Source organism: Neofelis nebulosa, chromosome 2 (genome assembly GCF_028018385.1).
Source record: "Neofelis nebulosa isolate mNeoNeb1 chromosome 2, mNeoNeb1.pri, whole genome shotgun sequence".
Taxonomy (NCBI): Eukaryota; Metazoa; Chordata; class Mammalia; order Carnivora; family Felidae; genus Neofelis; species Neofelis nebulosa.
In genome coordinates, this window is record NC_080783.1 from 186,984,108 (window position 1) to 187,002,678 (window position 18,571).

General features: G+C 44.2%; 1 protein-coding gene across 4 annotated transcripts in view; it reads left to right on the plus strand.

Annotated features, from left to right (window-relative positions):
• EIF2B3 (eukaryotic translation initiation factor 2B subunit gamma) overlaps window positions 1-13,422 on the plus strand; it is a 120,525-nt gene extending 107,103 nt beyond the window's left edge. For all 4 annotated transcript variants that reach the window (XM_058717631.1, XM_058717634.1, XM_058717632.1 and 1 more), the window contains 2 exons: window positions 6,439-6,542; window positions 13,246-13,422. In XM_058717631.1, the coding sequence (XP_058573614.1) occupies window positions 6,439-6,542; window positions 13,246-13,298 (157 nt within the window). In that variant the 3' untranslated portion in view covers window positions 13,299-13,422. The remainder of the gene's footprint in view (window positions 1-6,438; window positions 6,543-13,245) is intronic.
• Window positions 13,423-18,571: the final 5,149 nt, after the last annotated feature.

Here is an 18,571-nt window from a genome sequence, read left to right on the forward strand (position 1 = left end):
CAGGCAGGCCAGGGAGCCAAATTTTCACCTAGGTTTTCCATGCTTTATGCAAGCAGCAAGTGCAGCCCTCAGACCCAAACAATATATTATCGCTTCTCATTGTTACCCTGAGTGCTTCTTCACCTGTACTCACTGACTACCCTGCTCACTGGGTCCCTTACTTTTCTTTTTTTTCCTTATTCCGGACATTCACTCTGCCTGAATTGCCTCTCTCTGAAGATCTTTACCTGTAGGAAATCCTCCTACTCATCTTTCAAGGTCCAATACATTTTCCACCTCCTCCGTGCAGCCTTGAATTGTTCTAGCCAGAAATTGTTTCCTCCGCTTCCGTGTTCCCTGTGCACCCATACACTTCATTTATGTTCGTGTGCTGTTTAGTGTACCTTTCTTTTTTCCTCAACTAGACTGTAAATTCATTGAACACAGAAGTAGTTCTTATATACCTTTGTATCTCTTAATTTCTAATACTGTACTTTATATACCTTGTAAGTATTTACTGAATGAAAAATAGAAGTCCCTGATTTAACCTCCCCTACTATATAATTGGCTGAGTATATGTCCAGAGAGCCATGTCTTCTTCTAGAAAAAATAATGGAGTACTTCACTCCTTGAAATTCAACAAAATAAAAACAAACAAAACCAGAAAAGGAAGCTTCATCCATAATAAAACTAGATAACACCACATACCTGTACACAGACTAAAGACTATCTGCCAGACACAATGGAATGTAGATCAGATCCAAAGAAAAGACCAAAATTCAACCAGCATAACAAATAGGGGCATGGGCAAACCAGAGGGAAATCGGCAAACACATCTTTTGCAAAATCTCAGGACACATAGGAGGGAGAAAATCAAGCTGGCCTTGGACTTTCCTGTGACCACATTTAAGACAACATTTAAGTAAGACAACATTTAGAAAATTTGGAGGAAAACGATTATGACCTAAGAATCCTAGAGTTAGTCAAATTATGGTTGAAATATAAAATCATAAAAAATACTCCAGGCCTCTGGAGATGTGTCACCCATGAACCCTCTGGAAAACTCTACTTGAAGAAATAATACAGCCAAGTAAGAAATGAAACAAAATATTAACAAATGGGTAGGAGGAGTGTAAAATTAAGTCTGTGGTAATTAGAGTTGCAAAAGGACCGTGACTGTTAGAAGAATTTTTTCCATGTTTCTTCAGTAACAGTCTTGAAAATACCAACTTACGAAACTTTGGGAAGATCCCCTGGACTTAAAGGGGCTCCTTAAGACTTTTGATTCACTCTTTGCCTTTGGACTAAACCCATCTTCTTAGATCTTCTTAGATGGAGAATACTACAGCTTAATTCTTTGAGGTTGTTACTTTGTTAACCGTGATTCCCCCCAAACCCTTCTTTTTCTTAGCCTCTGTTTACGGAATATAAGGACTTAGATTTCTTAGGAGGGAGACATTTCTCACCACTAAACTTTATATAGTAAAGCGACACACATAGAACTAAAGGGAGGAAATTTTCAGCTTGCTTGCTGGAGCCAATACAGTTTCATTTAGAGGACCAAAAGCAAGATTGACCAGAGAAAAGAAGAAGGTGAGAGATTTCTTTAAGCATTATGTCTTATTACATGAATTAACCTGGATAAATCTCACAAATGTGATGTTGAAGGGGGAAAAAAGCAAGTTTGGCATTTATGAAAAATTTTAAAACATGAAAAAAATACTATATATTGTCTACTAATACAGACTTTTTTTCTGTGCCTGAAATAGTTCATTAAAAATAACACAGAGGTGCCTGGGTGACTCAGTTGGTTAAGCGTCTGACTTTGGCTCAGGTCACGATCTCACGGTTCGTGGATTCGAGCTCCGAGTCAGACTCTGTGCTGACAGCTTGGAGCCTGGAGCCTGTTTCGGATTCTGTGTCTCCCTCTCTCTCTACCCCTCCCCCACTCACACTCTGTCTCTCCCAAAAATAAACATTAATTTTTTTAAAAATACAAAAAATAATTATACATGATTCTTCATCTAGACAGACTCCTGGATGAGGGCCCCTTGGGCTAAGGTTAGGAGGCTCTTGCCTTTTGGGGAAATATGGGTGACTCAACCATAATCTTTGGACTAAAGTAGTGAACCTTTGGGTTTAGTCACATGCCTAGAAAAACTACATATATCTCCAGTTCCATACTCTTTTCTCACCCAAGGTTATGAGTAAGTTTAGAAAGCCTACCAGCTTATCTCCAGAGCAGAACCTGCCTGTCCTTAAAGTTACTGAAAAATTTCATGGCTTTTTACCAAATACTACCCAGTCACCAGCTGAGTCCGACAATGGAGTCACTTAATCACTGTGTAGGCTTGGGCACATTGCTATTATAACTTCTGTAAGCCTCAAGTTTCTCTGTAAAAATTAGAATAAACACCACTATCCCTGCAGGCTTGCTAAAAAGATTAAGTTACACAATGAACATAAAATGTTTTGTGTAATGACTGAGATATATTAGACAATAGAGTTATGTGAGTTCCCTTTCCTTCTGTAATAAAGTGAAGAAAGTTCTAACTAAAGCCAGAAGAGGAACTAGAATTTGGAGGCCTTCTTGCTTCCCAGACCAGGGCTTCTTCCTTATGTCATATGCCACAACATGGTGTGGCAGTGTACCTGGCCAAGCAGTGATCTACAGATCTTCCAAAGACCTCTGTTTTTCTCATGGTCTCTTTTCCACTGAAGCATTAGCGTTTTCAGGGTAATTTCCCAAAGCCTGCAGTTTTGCTCAAAATTTAACCCCACCAAGTAGAAATGAGAACCAAAACTCCATTAATAGTAGCCATGTCTCAACAGCTTCTTAGAAAACACAACCAGGGGCTCCTGGATGGCTCAGTCAGTTGAGCATCCGACTCTTGATTTCAGCCCAGGTTCATGAGTTCAAGCCCCACATGAGGCTCTGCACTAACAGCAGAGCCTGCTTGGGATTCTTTCTCCCTCTCTGCCTCTCTCAAAGTAAATACATTGTATTTAAAAAAAAAAAAAGATTCTTTCTGCCCCTCTCCCCCACTCATGTTCTCTCCCTCTCTCTCTCTCTCTCAGTAGGTAGGTAGGTAACCGGTAGGCAGATAGAAAGAGGGAAGGAAGGAAGGAAGGAAGGAAGGAAGGAAGGAAGGAAGGAAGGGGAAGAGGAGAGGACAGGAAGAAGGAGGGAGGGTGAGAGGGAGGGAGGGAGGGAGGGAGGAAGGAAGGAAGGAAGGAAGGAAGGAAGGAAGGAAGGAAGGAAGGAAGGAAGGAAATTAGACACAACCAGGTATTAGCACAGCAGAGTCTTCAGTATCAAGCTGAGACTTAAAACTAAGTTGCAAAAACTGTTGTTTCCATTTTGGGGCCAGTTCTTTTCTTCAGCTGTAGAGGAAGTCACCTCCACTCCACTTTATGCACCAGCAGAAAAGGCAAAGCCATTATTGTAGATTGGCAACATTTGATATAGTAGTATTAGTCCTTCCTCTCTGGCATGAGCACAATTCCAATAAAATCCTTAATCTTGGAATTTCTTTCTAGACAGGTGGAAAAGTCTGTCCGGACAAGCTATATTGGCTTGACATTTTTTCCGGAGTACCTCAGCCTTGCTAATGGAAGTGACTTGTGACTGCAGCAGTGCTAATAGGAAACAGTTAAAGAAACAAATGGCAGAAAAGAACTTTACCTCACCAAGCATTTTGTCACGTGTTCATCTCAAATCATTCCATAGATCCACTGACCAAGAGCTTCAGGAGAGCACCCAACTTCTTTTTTTTTTTTTTTTTTCAACGTTTTTTATTTATTTTTGGGACAGAGAGAGACAGAGCATGAACGGGGGAGGGGCAGAGAGAGAAGGAGACACAGAATCGGAAACAGGCTCCAGGCTCTGAGCCATCAGCCCAGAGCCTGACGCGGGGCTCGAACTCACGGACCGCGAGATCGTGACCTGGCTGAAGTCGGACGCTTAACCGACTGCGCCACCCAGGCGCCCCCCAACTTCTTAATATAATCAACCCACTTTTCCCATCACATCTGCAGACTCTACAGTGGTAGTTTATGTGTCTCAGAGGGAGTTAAACACAAATTAGATGAGAAAAGGTTCCTGGGGCGCCTGGGTGGCGCAGTCGGTTAAGCGTCCGACTTCAGCCAGGTCACGATCTCGCGGTCTGTGAGTTCGAGCCCCGCGTCGGGCTCTGGGCTGATGGCTCGGAGCCTGGAGCCTGTTTCCGATTCTGTGTCTCCCTCTCTCTCTGCCCCTCCCCCGTTCATGCTCTGTCTCTCTCTGTCCCAAAAATAAATTAAAAAAAAAAAAAAAATGTTGAGAAAAGGTTCCTGAATACCTCAATCATACCTGTTAGACGTAAGGAGAATCCAGGCTATCCATTGCTGTGGAAATCTGACCTCAGTCAATCTAGCCTCTTCCTTCCAGGAATGGTTCCCACTTACATCCCAAATTCCAAAATAGCCATGTAGTAGTCTCTAATTATGGCTGCTTGAATTCCTCTTGGCTTTCTTGTCTGCTGACTATATTTACCCCTTGCCTAGCTCCAGAGCATGCCTTCTCAGGATCTTACACTTCTGAGCAGAAGGCATCCGCCTACTCCCATTTTAGAGAAAAAAAAAAGACTTTTCAGTGGCAAACTAGTAGCCAATTGTAAGCCTGCTTTGTCCCAGCAGCCTGTGTTTCTGAAGCTTTTTATACTTCCTTACTATTCTTTTTGGGGGAATTTTCATCAAGAAGCAGGAGCCACCCTAACTGCTAAATGAACTGCTTTACCCAAAACAGAAGGAAAGTAGGTTTTGGAAGGCCCCTTGATACATACCCACTGAGTGTATCCTGATTTTTTTTTTTTTTTTTTTTTAGTGTATCCTGAATTTAAGCCAAAAAAACAAATACTGTCTGCCCATCTTTAGCCCATACCACAGAGGTGCTGTGGCTTTGGCCTTTTGCTGCTTTCTGACAGGCTTTAACCTTCCAAAAAATAGAGATAAAGAAGACTCTGGAATGCCATAAACTGCTAGAATTCCTTTTTTGCATTTTACTAAAGTTTTGGCATTTGGCAAGAATTTTTTTTAATGGCCTGTGCATTAATAGTTTCAGTCCTTGGAATGTCCTCCTCCCTAGCCCCAGTGCTTCTTGGGTTGCGTGAGGATTTTTCCTTAGTTAGTGTTTTGTCTTGTTTTGTCTTGTTTAAATAGATGCCCACACCTTCCTTCTCCCCTCCAGTTGCCCACTTCTGACTCTTTAGGGTACTGCATATTCAGTGCCCTGTTAGGGCAGAGCCCCTCCTTCCACAGAGACATTTGGCTCAGAAAAAAAAACTTGGCAGTTCGAAGCTTCCTCCAGTCTTTGCTCCCCTTAATGTTTTTGTATAGCGTTATGATTAAATGTATGGCTTCTGGAGTCAGGCAGATCTAGATTTGAATCTGCTACTTGGCAATTATGTGGTTTTGGGTAAATGGTTTAACTTCTCTAAATCTGTTACCTCATCTGAAAAATGTGGTTGTTATTTTTACTGCATCAGAGGTAAAAATGATACTCCCAGGATCATCTAGGAAGCTTTTTTTTTCTAATTAAATACATAAAGCCTGTATCCCAGACCTACCAAAAAGATTGATGGAGGCCAGGATGATGAGGGTGTTTTTGTTTGTTATTTTTTATGCTGCCCAGGTGATTAAATGACTAGATCTGTAAGTCACTCCTATAATGTACATAGAGTATTTAACACAGCAGCTAGCATAGAGTAGGTATGCAACACATGCTAGTGAAGATTTTCAGAAGGACCTCTACTCCCACCCACTAGTCTTTAGGAGCCAGAAAGATGCTCTTTAAATACATTCAAATGCTACGACCCAGAGGTACTACTCTTGAGAGTGGCTTTAGGATCTGGAGTAGTCTTTGATATGGCATGGAGCTAGTTTAAAAAAACATTGTTTTTTTGTTTTTTGGGTTCTTTTAAATGAGTATGGTTTTGATTAATCAGAGTCTGTAGTGAGAGCTGTGGGATACCTATTGTTTCCATAGCTGATCTCCTAGGAGGATTCATAGGATTTAAGCCTTAGATGAAATTTGGAATATATTCCCAGATGAGAAGCAAGAGTGATGGGTCAGCCCAGGGACTAGTGCCAACTTCCACTCCCCAGAACAAATAAGGAGAGATCCAATAAAATTTAGACCTCCAGGTGTGGCATGTCTAAAGAAATCACAGCGTCTTCTGTTTTCAAGCCCTAGTGGGGAAGATCATTACAAGCATATCTGAACTCTGGACTTAGCTAAAGCCAGGTCCTCCCTTGGTCCAGCTGAGCATTCTCTCTTCTATTGACAACTTGAGGCATGTAGCCATTAACTGAACAAACCGGCCATTCCTAGCCTATGAATGAGCCAGAACCCCCAACCCACAAGGGTAAGGATGGTGATGAGAGCCATGGGCACTCTTGAACTTGGCTGCTCTGTTACAGAAGCAGCATCCAGGGGAGCATCATCTGTAACAATGCTGTGATCGAGAAGGGAACGGACATCAAGAACTGCCTAATTGGAAGTGGCCAGAGGATTGAAGCCAAAGGTAAACCAAATTACAATCATAGATGCCATTTTTTACCTAGTGCTTAGTGCTGGTGACAATAAGGGAACAAGCACATGCATACTCTGCAGGTGAGAACATGAATCGATAAAGCCATCTTTGGAGAGGAATTGACATTGTCGTCAAACGTTTTAACTTTGATTTAACAGTTCCCTTTTTAGGAATTTATCTTACCAATAAGCTTATAAATGTATGCAGCCTTACTATCAAAAATTTTCAAACATACCAAAAAGATCTAATGGCCCAGATTAGCACCAATACTTTATGATGGCTCTTGAGGGACACCTGGATGGTGCAGTCAGTTAAGCATCCAACTCTTGGTTTCAGCTCAGGTCATGATCTCATGGTTCGTGGATTCATGCCCCACATCGGGCTGTATGCTGACAGTGTGGAGCCTGCTTGGGATTCTGTCTCCCTCTCTCTCTGCCCCTCCCCCACTTGTGCATGCTCGCTCGCTCTCAAAATAAATAAATCTTAAAATAATAAACTTTTTAAAAAGTTAAAAAAAAAAAAAAAGAAAGACTGGTATTTTTAGTTCAATTAATGGCAGACACATTCTACCCAGTGTCTCACCAGAGAAACTTCAAGCAGGAGTATTAGTCAACAGCAGCACCACAGCTATTGGTATTTTCTTCTGTGATCGTATGCACGGTGTGAGGGCTGGCATACAAACTTAAATTCCAATACTGGCAGCATGGATGGCATTGCCCTACTGGAAGGCCATTGGCTAACAGCTAGCTGTTGTGTATAGCTTTGAAATGTTCTCACATACACTATCTTATTGGATTCTCATAAAAACCCTGTGAGGTAGGGATTCATTATTGACCCATTTGGTGAAATGGAAACTGAGACTTAGAAAAGTTGAAGTGTAGGGCACTCAGTTAGTTAAATATCTGACTCTTGATTTTGGCTCAGGTCATAATCTCACAGTTCATGGGATTGAGCCCTGCACCAGGCTCTGCACTGACAGTGCGAAGTCTACTTGGGATTCTCTCTCCCACTCTCTGCCCCTCCTCCATTCATGCAAGTGCTCTCTTTCTCTCTCAAAATAAATAAATAAACATTTAAAAAAAAGAGAGAGAGAGAAAGAAAAATTGAAATTAACCCAAGGTATGTAGCTAGTAAATGATAAAACTGGTTCTTCAACCTAAATTATTGCCAGATAGCCTCCAAAAAGACCAGAGAAAGAAGCCACTCCTGGCTTACCCAGCAGAATTTGATCAGTGATACACCTTTTCTCCCTTTAGTCCTTTTTCCATATTGGAAAAATACATTTGGCCTCCATATCCCAGCTCTTTCTGATCTTCAGGAGCCCCAGATCCTGATTTTTTCTCCTGCTCAACATACCAGCTCACTCAGGCCTACCCTTAGGTTACAGAGAAACTTCTTTCTTGAGCAGATGGGGCCTGTTGGTAATTTCTTTAAAATAGGATTCAGGGGAGCCTGGGTGGCTCAGTCGGTTAAGCCTTTGACTCTTAGTTTTGGCTCAGGTCATGATCTCTTGGTTTCAGGAGTTCAAGCTCGTGCGCTGGCAGCACGGAGCCTGCTTGGGATTCTCTCTCCCTCTGTCTCTCTGCCTCTCCCCCACTCGCAGTGTCTCTGTCTCTCAAATAAATTCATTAATTAAAAAATAATAATAAGATAAATAAAATAAAACAAGATTCAGAACACCCAGCCTTTTCTCTAACTCCATGGGAAGCCCTTGGAAATGGTCCCCAGAGTTTCAAAAGCAGCTTGTCTGTGGAGCTGCTTTTTTATCCTGTCCTCTCCCTGTCACCTCATTGCATTTCTCTGTGTGCTTTGTTCTGTTCTCTTTGGATTTGTAGCCCTGAACAATGTTTCTTCCACCTCCTTCCTGCTTCTTTGTCTTTGTAAATTCTCCCCTGCTCAGCAAAAAGTAGAAGCATCCTCCAGTACTTTCTTCTTTCAGCCCCTCCTGGAGCCAGGAATTGCTTCCTTCTGTGGTTTTTAAGAGTTTAGATTCCATAGGCATATTTGAATGTATGAACTCCATTTGCCACCACCCTAGAGGATCCCTCCCTTCTTGTGTGCTGGAACCTGGAACCTCACAGTTTCTGCTGCTTCTCCCCATTTCCAACAAAGTAATGGGGCTCCTTTCTTTTACTCTGCAAGGACCCTTTCCATTCTGTGTTCATAATGTATACATGACAACTGAATGCCAGATACTTAGGCTTTGAGTCATTGCATCTCCCATCAGGGAGCACAAGGCTGGGCTAGCCAAACTCCTAAGATGTCATGGGCTTTAGTGTCCCATGGACTTTTTGGCTCCAACACTGTGTGTTCCCATTTTAGCAAGGAAGCCCCTTAATGGTTGAAAGAGAGGTGGCCAGGGAAGTCATCTGGACTCTAAAATACAGAACCTTAACACTTCCCGCTCTGTTTTCTATGCTGGATGGACTGATGTATCCAGCACAATAGTCAGTGCCTTCCTGCCACAGGTACTCCTGGCCAGTCACCAATTCCCACTGTTACTTTTCTTTGCAGTTGAGCCATGTGGAGAAAGAAAATCCATAACCATTAGTGCAGCACTCGAGACCTGTTACTGTAGATGATGCAGACAAACATCAACAACTCAGGTCCTCAGCAACAAACAGCTCAGTGGATAGCAGAGTCCCTAAGTCAGTCTTCCTCACCTGGAGGGATTTTAGAATAAAATATTCATCCTCAGAAGTAATGCTATCCTCTCTCCAGATTTCGATTGTTTTCATACCACAGAGTCACTACATCTATAATAGTCTTATACCCCCAAAATGTGACTTTTACAACCAGTATAGCCCTCTTCACTACCAGCAGAACACGCCCTTTTCTAACAAAACTCTGGCTTTTCTTACCCCCACCCCAGCATACTCAGTTAATGAGATTATCTCTGGCAAAAATCCTGGCAGTCTACTTTGATCTCCTGCTCAAGCCAGTAGAAAAGCCACAGCCAACAAAGTCAAAACCTGGGAGACTCTAACTGGAGACTTCATCTGAGTCTCTTCTTATTGTCAGTGAGATAACTTGGATCTCTTCCCTGTGATCACAGTGATTTGTCCCCTGGCCATGAAAGTAAAACCTGATGGGTACATAGGTCAAGTCCTGGCTAGTGGGAATCCTTCCCAGCTTCCCAGCAGTGCAGCTTTTCATATTCAACTTGTCATTCCCTTCAGTCCCATTGGTTTCTCCTCAACTTGCCAGCCTTCCTTTGTACTCTCAGGGAAAGATCTTTAAGATCTTAGGATCTTTCCCAACCTGATTCCAGCCCAGAACTTTTCCAGTGTGTTTACTGAAGTCAGCTTCCAACCCTGGCCAAGCATAACTAGTACTGCTTGTTGCTTCCCTCCAGGTTTCCTCTGCCTTACTGAATCCCTGTGAAAATTCAGCTGCCCCCAAAATGCCAGATCTAGTCTCTCTTCCCTGAATCCCAGTGAGCAAGACTTCTCCCACCCCCCCCCCCGGCCACAAGCAGACCAGAGGGTAGAGCTGAAAGTAGGGAGAGCAGGTCAAAGAAAGCTCAGGTGTTTGTTTGGAGCCTGGCAGAGCAGAAGGCGTTGTCTGCCCCATCCAAGCACTTCATTTGCCCTTCTTGTGTCAATTATGCTCTCTGTGACAAAGAGGTTGGGGGCCTTGTCCTGTATATGCTCCTTGTCCTACATCTGTACTTTCACATAACCCCCAAAACATACATGCATTCAGCAACTACTACTGCCTCCTATATTCTAGGCTATGATAGGCTAGAGGTATAAAGATGAATAAGATTTGCCTCTTGCTGTCCAGCTGCCCCCAGTAGAGAAACAGACAAAGAAATAAGTATAGAAAAGTTTCACAGGTATGATGGTAAGAGAGTATAAGGGTTAATTAAAGACATAAAAGAGAAATCGGTCAGTTCTTGACACAAGGAAGGAATTAAAACTAAATCTTGAAATTCTGGGCTATTTATCAAATACACAAAAGGGAAGAACCTCTCAAGCAAAGGGGAACCAGGTAAGCAAGCAAGCATTTGAAGGCAAAAAACAATCCAGTGTTGGAAACTGCAACTCATTTGGAAAATCTAGAACATAGGGTACAAGAGAGATATAGCAAGAAACAAAGCTGAAAAGGTGGGTGGATCAGAGGGCATGTCTGAATTCTTAAGGTCTCTAAAGGTCCAGTCAGAAACCCCCTTCAAGGCTCCAGGCCATGGGCAATATGAACAGACCCAAACAGGTCTCTACCAAGCTTAGTCCCATCATCAAGGGTCTTCATTTTGCTGCACCAAAGCCTTCTGAGACTGAAGGAGAGCCTCAGGAAAGCCAGTGTTTCTGCCTTACCTATCAGGGTCACATTCAAGCTCCCAAGTGTTACAAGAAACATGTTGGACCTATAGAAGCCATGGGAAGCTTGCCCAGAAAGAATCCATTTTCAGCCAACTGGTCAGCCTTTTCTGTCTGAGCCAACAGAGGACTGGAAAACTTTCCTGTGTCGTGCATCTGCCCCATACCTCTAGGAAATAAGAGATAGCATGACCCTGGTTCCCCTATCCCTTCCAGACTGTTGATTCACTCCCTCTGTTCTATAGCTCTTATTCCTTGAAAACTAACACTTTTCTTCCCTTTCACTCCATCACTGGTCAGCTTCTGTGATGCTCCCCTTTTAAATATATTGAAAGTTCATAGTCTTCCTCTGTGCTCCTTCTCTTCTTCTAAATGTCTTGTCTTGGACAACTTAAACTCACCTTTAAAATTCCTTGATCTTCTCTACTCTACTAGCCTTCATCTCCTTTCAATGTTAACTCTCCACTTAGTAACGATACCCTATCCTTATCATTACCCAAAGCCTCTGAAATCTTTCCTGTGCAAGTAGCTGTGCTAGACACTGGGGTATGAAAACAAATACTGACCCTACCCTTGAGATTCTTAGAGTGAAGTAGAAAGAATGACATAATGATGTAGAGACAGAGATATGTATCAGGTAGTGTTTTCACAAAACAGGAAAAGGATAGTATGGAAGGGAAAGCATCAAATAGTGGAGGTGCTTGATAAGGGCATTTAGGGTGAGAATGTGATGGGATGAGGGGAAGAAAGGCATTCTAGACAGAGGGAACAGCCTGTGTAGAGGTCTAGCCATACAAAACGTATGGCTTACAGGGATAAGTGGAGAATGGTGGAACATGAAGCTGGAGGGGTAGGCAAGGATCAGGTCATGGGTTTGGACTTTACAAAATAATGGCCACTGCTTAGCAAGCACTTGATGATTCTGTAAGTCATTGAATCTTCATAAAAACTCTATGGTGGTGGGGCATCTGGGTGGCTCAGTCGGTTAAGCATCCAACTTCGGCTCAGGTCATGATCTCACAGTTCGTGAGTTCAAGCCCCACATCAGGCTCTATGCTGACAGCTCGGAACCTGGAGCCTGCTTCAGATTCTATGTCTCTCTCTCTGTCTCTCTCTCTCTCTCTGCCCCTCCCTGGCTCGCACTGTCTCTCTCTCTCAAAAATTACTGGAAAGTATTATTTCCATGCTACATGTGAGGCGTCTCCCTTTCTCCTTTGGATATCTCCATTTATTTCTATTTATTTATTTTTTCAACATTTATTTTTGAGAGACAAAGACAGAGCACAAGCAGGGGAGGGGCAGAGAGAGAGAGATACAGAATCCGAAGCAGGCTCCAGGCTCTGACCTGTCAGCACAGAGTCCGACGTGGGGCTTGAACCCACGAACCATGAGATCATGACCTGAGCCAAAGTCGGATGTTTAACTGACTGAGCCACCCAGGCGCCCCTGGATATCTCCGTTAACCATTCAACGTTATTTCTTCTCACCCTTTTCCCCCACTTCCTATCATCTGGCCACACCACAGGATTTCATATTCCCCTATCTTATATCTTTATACCTTTGCTCATGTTGTTCCAACAGCCTGGAATGCTTTTCCTTTGATACACTGCCTGAAAAAACTATATTCATCCTTTAAAACCCAACTCCAGGGGTACCTGGGTGGCTGTTGGTTAAGCATCCAACTCTTGATTTCAGCTCAGGTCATGGTCTCACAGTTTGTGAGTTCAAGCCCCCCGTGCACTGAAAGTGCAGAGCCTCCATGGGACTCTCTCTCTCCCTCTCTCTCTCTCTACCTCCCTGCTTGCACTCTGTCTCTCTCTTTCTCTCACGCTCTCAAATAAGCTTTACACACACACACACACACACACACACACACACACACACACACAAAATGTTTTAAAAATAAAAAGACCCAACTCCAGTTCCCCTGCTATGTGAGGTCTCCCAGAAGCTAACTGTATAAAGAATCAGTCCCTTCTTCCTGTGTAGGAAGATGCTGCCTCTCCTATAATCCCTTTGGCAAGTTGTACTTCCAAGATCTTCTCAAGAGCAGAGCCACATAGGAGAGGAATACTTGTTTATGAACATAGAAATCAGAAATAATTTGGTTTGGTTTGGGGCGCCTGGGTGGCTTAGTTAAGCATCCGACTCTTGATCTTGGCTCAAGTCATGATCTCAGTTCATGAGATCAAGCCCTGCATCAGGCTCTACACTGAGTGTGGAGCCTGCTTGGGATTCTGTCTCTGTCTCTGTCTCTCTCTCTCTGCTTGCCCCACTCACATGTGCTCCCTCTCTCAAAAAAATAAATAATTTGGTTTGAAATGACACCTTTACTGCAAGTTCTCAAACAACATTTTTCTTTTCTTTTGCAGCCAAACGAATGAACGAGGTGATCGTGGGGAGTGACCAGCTCATGGAGATCTGAGTTCTGAAAAGTTGGACTCCTTTCTCTTGGCCCCCAGAACTACAGATGTTGGCTGGCCCACCTGTTTGACTCTGTATTTATTTCCCAATAAAGAAGTGCTCCCATGGGGCACTTGGCTGGCTCAGTCGGTAGAGCATGAGGCTCTTGTTCTCAAGGTTCCGAGTTTGAGCCCCACATTGGGTGTAGAATTTACTTAAATAAACTTAAAAAAGAGAGAGAAGGGCTCCCAAAGGCATGGTGGAGACTTGTGGGGTAGTCCCAAGCTCCATATCAGGTGGGCTCCAGGGATACACAGTGTGTGTTCATGAGTCACATGGGAAAAAAAACATCTAGAGCCAGTGTGTAGCTAGCTCTTGTGTACAGTGGTTATCAAGGGTAAAGCTCCTAGAAGGACTGCTTTCTGACTGGCTGGCCCAGCCTCGTCCATAAAAGTATCTGCTTACTGAAAGGACTTGGGAGTATTTCAGTTCCTGACCCTAATCAGGCTTTCTAGACCCATAGGCATAGCTGCTGACAGTGCCACCTCTGTACATCAAGCTCCTTCTACAGTTGCCGATTTGGGCAGCGTGGCCCCTAGTCCTCAGCCCATGACTTACTGCTGTGTTCCCATACCTGCCACACAGATTCCCAGCCCCTGCCGCCACCCCACCCCCAGCCTCACCTGCCATTCACTCCCCACCTCCCAGTCTCTAGGCAGTTTCTCCAGGTCAACTGTTACCTTTTGGAGACTCAGAATAAGCAGGAGACAGCCCTGGCCTAGCCGACAAGCCTAACTCCACTGGTTTTAGTGGATGCAAGAGCAATAAGAGAAAGCCATGGTCTGTGAAGCCAGACAGACTCCTTCTCACCTTCCCTCAGTGAGGAGAAGACTAAAGTCTGTCCAACCTGGAAAATAAGTGCCAGGAACCTATATCATGGTTGAAATTCTTCCTAATTCTTCTCCAGCTACGCTCCTTTATATCCTAATTATACTGACTCTCCCGCTTCAGATAATTAAGAAGTGAGATTTCCATACTCACAGCCCTTCTGGAATTCTATCCACCTTCCCTTCACCACCCCCACTCCCAAACACACATACACTCTGCTCTTGCCTCTCCCTGCACTACTTTTACAACCTGCAGGTGTTTGGTGGAAGATAAAAGTGGTTCCTGGGGTGGATTTCACCTCCTAGAATTATCAAAGTAAAGGTTTCCCTTGATGTGCTCACTGTGGGTGGCAGTAATTATAAAGAATGATTTGAAATACTGGTTTCTACATCACTTCAAAAATCTGAAGTCTCTAAAGTTCATTTGAGTAATCTTGCCTGAATCTTAGTGCTGTTCTCATTGAACTTGTGAGAGACTAGATGAGCATTTCTACCCTGAAGGATCTCCACCTCCACCAGCCTTCTTGGGAGCTCTAGAGCTCCACATTCCTACCACTGGCCAGAACAAGGTTCCTGAAAATTTGCCCTAATCAGACAGGAGCTGAAATGGCCCAGTAGAAGTGGTTGAGATGGATAGGACTGTGGGGAGAGGTGGGGGTAAAGAGCTGTGGCAGTGCCCAGGGTGGTCCCCTTTGGAAACGAAATCTGTAGAGTTCAGCTGATGCTGGATGGAAGAAGACCTGCCCTCTGAAATGTTGTTTGGCTTTGGCCAAATCTTGCCTCTCCTCTGTCCCTGTGTTTCCACATCTGCAAAATGGGAAAGTGACTGGATAACTTTTAAAGGATCTTTCCATTCTCAGGTTCTGTCCCCTCTCTGAGCTTTCTGACCCTTGGGATCTGGGTGGCCCAAGAGGCCAGAAAACTGCTTCTTCTGAACAGAAAGGGGGTGAAGCTAGATAGGTTTGGAAGGAAGGGAAGAGAAGGGATTGATTAAACTGTCCTAGAGCCTTCCCAAACCCCTTCCTCATCTTCCCCCCACTGAGCCCTTGGAATCCCTGACAGTAAGGTAGAGGAAAGACTTCTCTGCTTTCCCTTGCACAAACCCATGAGCAGGACTTGGAAAGGGGAGCTGGAGAAAACAGGACAAGGTAAGATTTCCCAGGGGAAGCCCTTGCTAAGTTTAAGTCCCAGCTGGGAACAGCCCCCAGCCCAGGACAGTGCTGCTATTGTCTCCAACAACTCCAGGATTGGCTGAATGCCCAAGATGCTTTGATTTCTCTTCCCTTTGCTCTGTTTGTCTGCCAGAAGGCTGGGACCATTTTTGTTTCCTTTTGGCAGCAGCTTACAGAGAGTTTATATATATCTAAAATATAGTGAGCAACTGAATTTCCACTGCCAGCTACCTCTCTATGAGACAGAAGCCAGAAGAGGCAGGCAGGTAAGAGAGTTACCTGTTCTGCCTCTCCCAGTGATGCTCCAGGAGGGAAGTGGAAGAGAGAAGGAAGGAGGCTTTCAGTGCCAATCAAGGAGGACTCTGGGGAAGTGTTGAGCAACAAGGGTTCTGGGAGCTTGCCAGGTCAGACAAAATCTGATGTCTACTACTCCAGGAACCCCTTCCCGAGTAACACCTCACCCCCACCTGCTGGCAAGAGTTCCTGAGCCTGTAAGGGGACAGACTGTCAGGACTGCCCTCCACACTTTTTCCCAAGGTCAGAGGCTGAACTTCTTCCCATCCTTCATCACATTAGTCTTCGTATCCCACTCCCATTTATGGAGGTGGGAATTGGGGGGGGTGGGGGGGATGGGGAGGATGTCTTTAGCCGTAGCCCCAACAACAATCTGGGGGCCCACACAGGCCAGTTTATAAGCTGTTTCTATTTCCACAGAATTGCAGAGAACATACTTTCTTTATCCACAGCTGTCCCTACCCCTAAAGAGGTAGTAAGCCAGGCCTTTGTATACTGCTTTCTAAATAGTTAAATGTGTCTGAGGAAGGGGGAGTGGGTATGGGAAGGACCACCCAGACACAAGGGCTAGAAAGCTTAGTTCTGATGGAGCTCACAGGGAAGGAAAGAGGCTGAGCAAGAGAACACCTTCTACTTGAAGCTAGGATGACATCCTCAACCTGAGCCATCTGCCACCACCCAGAAGGATTGCATCAGGCTTTTCTGCCATGGATAAATGGGGAGATTCTGCTTTGATTTTCAGTCTCTCTTCTTACTCCACCTTCCAGGTAAAAGGCCATTCTCTGATCTCAGGTTGCAGCCTCTGACACTAGAGACTTGACAGGTGCTATTGGCCTAAAGCTGCCTACAAGGAAGGGGTATACATTCCCAAGTTTGGCCACTAAACATAATGGATGGCAGTGGGGGGGCCACCAGGGATCCCTGCTTCCCTCCTCTACATCTCAGGGTCACTGACCCTGCCCAGCCCAGATAACAAAAGCCAGCCCAAAGCATGAGTGAGAAGCCTGGGAGAATGCCAAGGAAAGAAGGTCTAACCTAGTTCCTCCTACATGGACCCTACCTACACTGCTCGTCAGCCACATATATTATTTAATTCTTATGTCAATGTCAGAGATTATGTGACTTGCCCAAGATCTCATAAGCAGTAAATGATAGATCCAGACCTTGAACCATGTCTTCTCCTTTTCAATTTGGTCATCTTCCCACCTCTCCCATCCAATCCAAGTTAAACCTCCCTGAGTATTCCAGCTCACAGTGTTTTCCCCTGTGGTCTCTGTGCTCCCTCTTAGACTATGAACTTCTAAAAAGCAGGTACCCTGCAACCCTAGAACTTAGCAAAGGGGTGGACACATAACAGACCTTAAAGGATGTTGTCTCAGTCAGTAATTAGATTTACTCCTTGGTGATAATGAATTTAATTAAATGGCTTTTCTCTTTTGTTATTCTTTGGGGAATTTCTCTGGTTTTAATCCAAAACACATTTCCAGGCCCAGTGGAAGTGACACTGAACCAGGCTGTTCCACAGTGAAGCAGGCTTCTTGTAGCGTAAAAAAGACAAGTTTCTACTTCCCTTCCTGTTCCCTGGGGTCTATGGCTTTAGGTTGCTCTGATTGAGCTCAGCTGCACTCAGGAAATCACTTTGTTGGGGAAAAGAAAGGTCATCTTGGAGCTTGGAGCAGCCAGAGGGCACTAGGCCCTGAGTTGGAATGGTTAGAACTGCAGACCAGTTTCTCCCACATTGGTCTTTGGAGTTTGGCAAGAAATTCTCCCAGCAGGCAAGCCCTGCCCTGGAAGCATCCACAGAAATGCTGGACTTCACCACAGTTGTTAGCAATGGTGGGCTGCGGTGGAAGCAGAGTCCCAAGGCCCAGGCAATTACAAATCTTTCTCTATGGACTTTATGTCTTGTGGAGTCTGGTAAGAAGGAAGGAAGTCTCAAGAGCTACTTACAACAGAGCCTTTCTGCTTGAGTACCCAGCCATACTCAGCTGTTGCCCCAAGAGCAATCCAGGGGCCCATACAGCTAGTTTAGAGACTATTTCTATATCCAGAGAATTCCTGAGGATACATTTTCTTGGATCCTCCTATTCCACCATCTTCCATACACTTTCTTTATCCACAAGAGGATAACAGGGAAGAAGAAAGTGCTCTGCACATATGCTGCTTTTTAATGCGTAGTTACTACTTGGCCAACAGCATCATACATGTATTGATTCCTCCACTGGCATTTTGCTGGAAGAATGGACCAACAGATGTGGCAAACCAGTTAGGTGGTTCATCCCCTCAGTCTGAAATTTCCCTTTCCCCAGGACTGAGGCTCTGGAAATAATGTTAATTGACACGTTTTCAAAAAGCAGTTTGGCAATGTGTAGCAAGAGCCATAAAAATGTTCATGCTTTTTGACCCAACACCCTCACTTCTGGGAATCTGTCCTAAGGACATTCTCCAAATAATTGATACAAAGACTATGTAGTAACAATGTAATGTTAATGATGTAATGATAAACAAGTCTGGAAGAACTGACCAAGAAATTGGCCGGAGAGAGTAGTGGTTGTGTTAATGAGTTTATTGGAGATTATTTTTCTCTTTTCCAAACCTTACATGTTAGAATATCGATTTTACCCTCCTCTGCCACTCAGGGTTAATCATTCAGAAACCTGGCAGAAACGGTACTCAGGATAGTTGATGAAAGCTTAATAAAGGAACGATTCCGTTTCCAGTCCTTTCCACCCTGGTTTCTCCAACTCGCAGTGATTTACTCAACAATTGAGCACCTACTTGTTGTCTAGTTATAAGGAGCACAATGAAAGAAGCAACTACATCAGGCAGAAGTGCGAATCAAGGAAGGCTTCAAAGAGATGACCGATTCATGTCGTTTTGAAGGTTGTCTGCCAAGACAACAGGGCCACAACACGTACAAAGACAGAAACGCCTGGAATAGC